At 33.6% G+C, this 9,145-nt stretch overlaps 1 protein-coding gene across 1 annotated transcript; it reads right to left on the reverse strand.

Annotated features, from left to right (window-relative positions):
• Positions 1 to 287: 287 nt before the first annotated feature.
• LOC147530816 (alkane hydroxylase MAH1-like) lies at positions 288 to 2,378 on the reverse strand. Its single transcript, XM_086650825.1, has one exon. The coding sequence runs from the start codon at positions 2,228 to 2,230 to the stop codon at positions 1,073 to 1,075; it is 1,158 nt and encodes a 385-aa protein (XP_086506951.1). The 5' UTR covers positions 2,231 to 2,378; the 3' UTR covers positions 288 to 1,072.
• Between the last annotated feature and the right edge of the window lie 6,767 nt (positions 2,379 to 9,145).

The following is a 9,145-nucleotide window of genomic DNA, read 5'->3' on the forward strand; positions in this document are numbered from 1 at the left end:
CGAAGGAGATGAAAACTTCTCGTAGATAATAACTACCGCCCTAGTTCTGATACCAAATTGAATTCTTATTTCTGTATATATAAATTCATCCTATACATTTGTTTATATAGTCTAGATACAAATCAGAGAATATAAATAAGAATCAAATAATATATTATCCTAATTTAACAATAGAAACCAAATATTAAAGGATAAACATAATATATTTCCTAATTCCAACAATTCAGGCCAATTTTTCTAGCAACTCCCTGGTAGCACACAGATCCGCCATAGTCTAGCATCGTACGTCAACTTAGATCTGAATTATAACAACATATTAACATATACATACAACATATATATGGGACAATCGATTCAACATTTAGTAGGGCATATTACGAACATTACCAATCAAACAAAATACATAGAAATATTTCTCACAGTACAGCATCCACAGAGATCATACTTGTTGGGTGCAAAGACGATTATGGATATTTATCTCTTGAAAAATACTCTTATAATTCCCAAGATAACTTGATCTTATTTTTTTTCTTGCTTCTTTTTTGCTTGTTCAAAAATATTACAAGCACCCTCATATGTACTACATATTCAAGACTTATCTCAAACTTCTCTAGACTTCATTTGGAAACGACATACAACTAATTGTTATCTCGATTATTTAACACATAATGGCTCTCTTCTTTATTTTAACTTGTAACCCATTCTTCATATGAAGGGTAATGAATGGTTTTTGGCAGATATGTTGGCCCTCTACTACTTCAACATGGAAGTTGAACAGAAGAGATGAAACAAAGGATTTCATTTGTGTAAACGCCATATCTTTACCTAAACAAGTCCTGGGTCCTACATTGAATGCAAACAATTTCGACATGAGCTCGAAACGTAGCTTCCCGTCCTCATCAATCCATCTCTCTGGTTTAAACTCAGAACAATCTTCTCCCCATATCCATGGTAGTCTTCCAACTGAATAGAATGAAAGTAATATTTGCATTCCTGGCTTCACCGCACTCCCGTCGGGAAGCACATCTTCCTTCATAACATATTTGCTGTTAAGAGGAACCGGTGGATACAGTCATAGTGATTCACATAACGCTGAATGCAGGTAAATTAACCCTTTTAGATCATCGGATTTGAATACCCATGGCCACTTTATCTTCGTTTCGCCCTTTGCTGTCTTCTTGGTTGCGAATACAACTTTCAACTCTTCCAGGATCTTCATCTCCACTGAAGGTGCCCTTGAAACTAACCAGAGAAACCAAACTAGACCGGATGTAACAGTATCTCTGCCAGCAATGAATGCACTGAGCATGGCATCTCTAAGAAATATGTCGCTCTTAACCGACTCAGTGTTGCCTTTTATGTAAGTAGATAAGAGATCAGATGTTTCTATCGTCTTCAAATCTTCTCTCTTTTGGGAAATATATTCTTGTAGGAGCATATCTACTGTTGCTCGATCTTTTGATAACCTTCTCTCTTTAGCAACTCCTAAGAAACGTTGCAACTTCCACAAAAACATAGGTAATGTATGCCTAAAATGGATGGTTTCTTGTGCATTGTCAACCGCTTCAGCAAACTCACTGTGAGGAAGTTCGAGAGAGAGATACCTTTCATTTTTTCCAAAGATTACACTTGTGTTACTATCAAAAGCAAATCTAGAGCAAATTTCTTGTAAATCGATTGTAGTCCCATTTTCAGCTGCATGAACTAAAAATGGTACCAACTGCTCTTGTACAACCTTATGGGTCATATGAGAAACTACGCCTTTGAAGTCTCCTGATGTAAAAGCTGTATGAGCTATCCTTCTCTGCAATCTCCATTTATCAGAATCAATATTGAATATCCCATTACCGAGTACGTCAAATATTTGCTTGAAAAGTGGACCTTTAGGGAAATTATTAAAATTGGTTTTCAGTATGTATTCTAGGTTTTGAGGGTCACAAGTTACAAGATATCTAAGCCTTGAAAGTATTGGTCCCTCGATAAAGAAAGAACCGGTGGTGCCAAGTGAAATGAATACTTCAGTAAACCATTCAATTAAGCGGTGTCCGTTCCGCATAAGGGATGGTAAGGTTCCAAGGAATAGCCAATAATCTATTGCTTGACTTTGTTTTCTCAAGAAGAAACCTAAAGAGATGAAGGGAAGAAAGATCAATAAGAAAACTGCAGGCAATGAATTACTTAAGCAATTGGGTAGGGAAGGAACCAAAACAGACTTCAAGAGGTTCATCATTATTTAACAGACTAGTAGTTGCTGTTGAAGATGGAACTATGCAAATGAAATGAAACGGCAACATACTTAAAGGTACAGTTAAAGATTCAGCTGGTGGTTGAAAAATATATATAGCTACATAAATAACACTGGTTTAGTGGGTCATACCTCTTAGAGACAAATTAATGTACTTATGTACCCCCATATCCTGATCTATGAAAATGAAATGGATCTTGGAATTATGTTTAGTCACTAGTGATAGAACTTTGATAAACACAATAAAATCACAAATTTTATCTGAAAAATTGTATTATAGCGCTATATAAACGGTACGTGTAAGTAGTTACTTGCTAAGTATAATTAGGCAACCCTTACTTGGAAAACATGTGGTTGAAATAGTGCATAAAAGAGCGATGATAGCAGTTGCGTAAATTGATTGAAAACCAAAAATGGTGTGAGGACTAACGGATAGTATTATGTACCGAGGTATATGAAACAACTTGAGGTACACAAAGGATTGAAAACGAACTTTATACAAAGGAAACTCAACGAAACTGATATATGACTTACAAAGTATCTCATCTTCCTTAGAACTTTCTTAAGAATTTTTTCGGAATAACAAACCTTTCATCTAGTGTATTGACAATATTTGTTTGGAACTTTTATCGGATCTTTAAAGTTCTTAAGAACTTCGAAATTTAGCATTATTGGTTCTATTTTTTTTAACTTCCAAGTTCAATGGTATTTATTGGTTCACAGCTTTCCTTAAGAACTTCGAAAGTTCGTGTTATTCTTTTTTTACGAAACATTAAGAACTTTTAATCCAAAATCAAACCCAAGAACTTTTTGATGAAATTGGCGAATTCATAGGTCCACAAGTTTAAGTAGATCTTTGAGGTTCTCACTACCAGTAGTGTACTACAAAAATATTGGGTTAAACGACCAAAAAACCCTTTTCTATCTCTATACAAAAAACAACTAAAAACCCCTTGCCTCCAAAGTATAACTGTGCTCAGTGGCGAAGCAAAAAACATTTATGAGTGGGGGCGCCTCTTTGTTATAGTAAATGAAAGAATTTCACATTCCGCGGTAATTTTGATGTATAACAATCAATCTCTAATTTTCTCAATATGGATCAAGGACCTTTCCTCCAACTGGATTCCCAATATACTAAAATAAAAAACAAATGAGGGGATGAAGAGATAATGGTGAAGATTAAGAAGAACGATGCTAGATGACGAAGAAGAAGTGATCGTAATGGAAGAAAAGATGAAGATTAAGTTTTCTTTCTAATAACATGTTTACCAGAACAAAAGTCTAAAAAAGACAATTTTGAAATTCAAAATACAAGTCACCGCAGACAAAATCAAAATTAAGGGAGACGTTTAGAAAACTCATCATCTCTACCAGGCCATTTTATTTAGTTGGTCGCTTTGGGGAGGTCAAAATTGAGTTATCTCAATTCATAAGAACCAATTTTAAGCCAAGCATGACCTTTATAATGTATTTTTAATAAGTAGTCATCTTAAACCAAAAAATAATTTCAACTAACTTTTTTTTTTTGATGAAGGAATTTCAACTAACCTAAGTAGTAGATATTTAAAAAAAAAAAGTGTAAGTAATAGAAATTTTCTAGTAAAAAAGAATGTTGTGTGTGGGACTCAATCCCTTGACCTTAATATTGAAACATAATCACTTCACCAACTAAGCTAGGGAAAGTTCAACAAAAAAAAACTAAGCTAGGGAAGAATTGTGTGTGAAAATAGAAAATATATATATAGATATATGCGCATAACATTAACCAGCCATGTTAGGGTCGTGGGGGCTTGCGCCCCCACGGCTCCTATGTGGGCTCGCCCCTTACAGTGCTCCCTCTTTTCTTTATCCCTCTCTCCAACTTACCATCTCAAAAATATTTCTCCCCCTTGCCACATAAATTTATCTCCAACAGTTTTGTTTAGGTTGTAGTTAGGTCTTGTGTTAGTTCTTTTAGGTATTAGGTGTGAAATATGTCTAAACTAGTTTTAGCTAGTAATAAGATACTTGATATAAGACGTATCAAAATAAAGAGATCCGGCGATCAAGATGAGCCAAAGAATTAAGATACTTGTGTAACACGTGTACGTACGTGACGGATCAAGAAGACGAGATACGACGATCAAGAAGAATTCAAGATATCTGAAGATATTTCAAGATATATGAAGATCCGTAATATTTACTCTCTTATAATTAGAACTAGGTATAACCCGTGCCCATAGGGCACGGACAATTATAAGCACTATACCCAAGATACTAAAATTCAAAGAACAAATAGATTTTGTTTGATATTATTTTGCTAAAGAAAAAAAAATTGAATTTGAGATTGCATACATAGAAATATGGCTTCATAAGTTTCTTGCACTTGTGGTTGAAAGATTTGATTAATTTTAATAGTTTGAGGTAGTTCGGTTATTTGTCTGTGAGACTCACCAGTGTCAACTTAAGTAAAAGACTCTTTATGGATCTTTTTTGCCCGGTTTTGAGGTTAGAATAAAGATTTTGAATACGCTGAAAATGAACAACAAAATGTAGGCGATATTACTAATCTTTCCCCTCGTGTTGCTACTAAGGATAATGTAAAAAGGTACAATTCAGGATGTAACAACTCTTGATGAAGGAGACATCTATCCCAATTGAAATTGCGTATCGAAGATTTTGGTAACTTAAAGCTAGAACAGTTGATAACGATTTTGTTTTCTGAACTGTTTCATTGATTTAAATTATTAATCACATTATTATTAAATAAAAAGATAATTGAATATCTTCACCCAACAAACCCAAAACAATATGTTTATTAATTTAACAAGAGATAAAGGTTTTAAAATTTAACTTCGAAATCTTCCACTGTCGAGCAAATCTGAAGAAGAGCTTAGTTTGTAAGAATTTTTAGGTACGTCTTAAATGGTGCAGTTGCAGAGCTTGAATATAAAAAATGACTTGTTTTTTAGTTTTTTTTTTTTTTGTTAAAAGACTTGTTTTTTAGTTGGTTCATACAAAAAACAAAAAAAAACTATCTTAGCTTTGCTTACTGTCTCTCTGTCTCTAAATGGCCAATTGGCCATCTTTAAGAGATAATGGTGCTTTGATTTTCTTTTTTTGATGAGAATAATGGTGCTTTGATTACTAATTGTTCTTTTGGTATCAAGCTCTGTGATTACTTTTATTCTTCTTCATCACCACTTTCACGCCTGACCACCATTTTCATTGGCGATCATCACCTTTATGAACACCGACCATCATCACCACCACAAGCCACCACCATAAGCAACCACCATCTCTTGAATTGAAGCACATTAATAATCATCAAACCCTATAATCATTTACATCGCAGACATAAAAAAATGAAGGGTTCTTGGATTTGATATGACAATCTTCGGGACTATCTTGGATTTGAACAAATAGATCGATATTGAGCACGCATATTATCACCATTTGAACCTATCAATAACCTTATTGCGTTACATATGTTTTGATCTGGAGAAGGCCACTAATGGATATGGATGAAGTGAAGGTTACAATAAACAAATAGCTTTTAGATTAATCTAATTTGTAGACTTCTCCTTGAATATAAGAGTAGTGAAAATGAATCAGACTTAAAACAAAGTAACATATCTGAAAAAATAAATTAGTTCATTACCTAAATAAACAAACAGAAAACCTAGAGGCAATTATCAATATTATATGTAATCTATCTTCACATACAGACATCTACATCTCAACAACATAAACCAATAAAATAGAGAGTAAAAAAAAGTTTGTACAAAAGATAATGAAGTCTTCGGTTCACGATTTGGAACTACTTTGTTCCAAGGATCAATGAAACAGGAGATTGTTCAGTAGCTAAGAGATCTCCAGAAAAATAAGATGGAAAAGAGGATGATACAAATAATTAGTGGTGGTGGCCTGATGGGTACTCGTGAAGGTGGTAATCACCGGTAACGGTTGTGGCCAATGAATATGGTGATGACTAATTAAGAAAAAGTTGGTTTATATAGGATCAGAGATTGTAATTTTTTTTTGATGAAGATAGAGATTGTAACTGCTGGATTGTGGTATTTAAGAATGAAGAAGGAGACGTCAGTGAATATAGAGGGATATAAATTGTAACCGATGGATTGAGGAATTTTAAGAACCTTCAAACTGGTATCTTAATGGTCAATTTAAGATTTCAGAAATTGCAAGATAGAATTGTAACTGACCTATTGACAAAATTTGAGTTTAATAAACCACATTTTATGTGTGGATTGAATTGATTGGCAAGGGAGATGAAGCAAACGGTTAAACTCAAAATGGTGGGTCATGCATTTGTAATAAAACACCTTAAAATTTGATTAGAGATTTCATGAGGAATAACTATAATTGATTAGAGTTGGATGGATAATAGAAGGGATCTAAAGGTTGATGAAGGTTTACCGTATAATTACGTTTATATAATAGATTTAACGGTTACTTTTTTTACGGTGAGATTTGAAGTTATTTTTAACGTTTAGATTTTTTAGCGGTTAGATTTAAGATGGACGGCCAGATTTATCTCAGGGTTTGTCTTTGGTTTATCCAAATTTTGTCCAAGTCATCACTCTTCATTCTATTTTATATAATAGATGTCTCTTGTAACTATCTAATGGTAATATTAGATAAATTTTATATTATTTTCTAGTTTAGTTAGGAGAAACTAGGAAACCCTAAACCCTAATTTCTTTCTAGGAATTAAATCATCGAGTTATGTCTGACCAATGTAACCGATCAACCCCACAATTGTATGTGGTGATTATTAATGAAAGAAATTATTCTCCGTGGGCGTAGGTCATAATTATCTGACCGAATCACGTTATATTATCGTGTCACTATTTAAGTTTATTTTTCCGATTATCACGTAATCGTGAATTTATAGGTGAAATTTTCTATTTTTTTAATTACTGGTTAGGTTGTGATGCTGCATATGGGCCAAATTTGGGGGCCTCCCAGCTATTAGTTTGTTCTGAAACAAAATCTAGTAGCACTCATTATTTTGGAGAACATGGGCCAATAGCTCGTTTTGAGCTGTCAAATTTGAGGCCTCCCAACAAATGTTAATGTTTTAAAACGCAGTTTAAAAGCACCAAATGTTTTAATGGAATTTTAAAAGCACCCGATGGTTTAAAACGAATATGGGGCCACCAAACCCATTTATAAGGAACCGAGCATCAGCTATCCACCTCTTGACCATTTCTAATTATTTAATTTTTTTTTTATTCCTCCTATCCTCCCCATACTACTCAACCATCCTTATCCTCCCCATCTCTTCTTATCGTAGCTATCCTTCCGTCTCCATCTGCCGTTGTTCGTTTGCCCTCCTTCGCGGTCATTATGTTTGCTTCCCCTGAAGTGGGTGTGGGATCAAACAACTTCATAAGTGGGATAGGGAATGAATGAAACAACAGGAATGGCCGGTTTAATTAATCATCATCCAAACAAAGGGAAGAGAAGACTACTTTCTAATTTGTAACCCAAACTAAAAGGTTAAGGAAAAAAGATTTCTCAAATTGCTTGCCCCTAAAATCATTAACTATTTAATCATTTTTTAACTTCAAGAATCAAGAAGTTATTGGTATTTATTATCTTCAACTCCGTGAGTAATCTTTAGTCTTTTAACTTGAAATGCATATTGGATCATTCAAGACTAGATTCGTGCAATGTCTAAAGTACGAAATTAGTTTTTTGGTTGATTTGCATAAGTAAAATTAAATAGATGATGGTCATTTGAGAGGTTTAGGTGCTTGTCTTTGAATATTTTTTTTTTTTGAGATAAACCAAAATTTCATTCATAATCCAACACATTACATGGTTTGATAGTTTTTTACTCCTTTGAACATGAATTTACTAAGGTAAATAACAACATGAAACTTACAAAGTAAAGACAACATGAAGGGAACGGAGTACAAGATTGCAAAGATAAAATAAAAAGACCTTAAAGGTCACAAATTAAATATCCTAAAGATCACCAAAGAGACCCTAAAGGTCGTGAACATTATTATAATGAAGAAGAATGAACCAAGTAGAGACGCATAACGGTTGCATCAAGAACACCACTCAACCATGGTGATCAAGAAGTTGGTGATCAAGAAATTGTTATGATGGATCCATCGTCTTTAAGCTGAGAAGAATCCTTTAAGTATTATGGAGATTGATGATGAGGAAACCGTTACCCATACCACCATCCTTGTCCTTATCTCTCTGTTCTACTCCAACATGGATAATATTAGATCTAAAAGATAATATACAAACAAAGAGGAAATCCCGGCGTAGGGATCCCTCCCTACACCGGAAAACTTAAAGATCACGAATGGATTCTAGGAAAGCAATTATAGAGAGAGAAAGAAGAAAGAGAGAAAATTGAGTTCACCCCAATAATAATTTGGGGGGTAAAGATCTGTTTTCTTGAAACTTAATAAGACAAACAAATCGTATGATGTAGATGGATCAGACTTGTTTCTAGAAGTGCATTTGTTGAGACATCTTACACTGAAAGAAATTAGAAGACCAACTAAAGTATTAAGTTATTTGAAAGATATGAAGGAGTATTATCGAAATGCATGGGTTGCTTATATAATTTTGTTAACCATAACTATTACTGTTGTTTTTGCAGAAAGAAGTTTCTCAAAATTGAAGTTGATTAAGTCGTATATTCGGTCAATTATGTCACAAGAAAGGTTAATTGTTTATTGAGAAAGATATAGCCGACACACTTGGTTATTCAACTATTATTACTATATTTTACCTAAAAATGCAAAAGAACAATGTTCAAATGATTGTTTTATCACCACTTTTTTACTACATAATTAAAATGAAAGTATTCACGCTATTATGAAGTTTTTGCAATATAATTTTACGATTTTCTATAAATGAAGGGGCCACATT

Source organism: Eschscholzia californica, unplaced genomic scaffold (genome assembly GCF_041429995.1).
Source record: "Eschscholzia californica isolate CP2 unplaced genomic scaffold, dmEscCali1.0.p SCAF_6, whole genome shotgun sequence".
NCBI lineage: Eukaryota > Viridiplantae > Streptophyta > Magnoliopsida > Ranunculales > Papaveraceae > Eschscholzia > Eschscholzia californica.

What these genes read in the sequence shown, in the direction of transcription:
- LOC147530816 (XM_086650825.1), bottom strand. Translation starts at nt 2,230, where the DNA reads ATGATGAACCTCTTGAAGTCTGTTTTGGTTCCTTCCCTACCCAATTGC.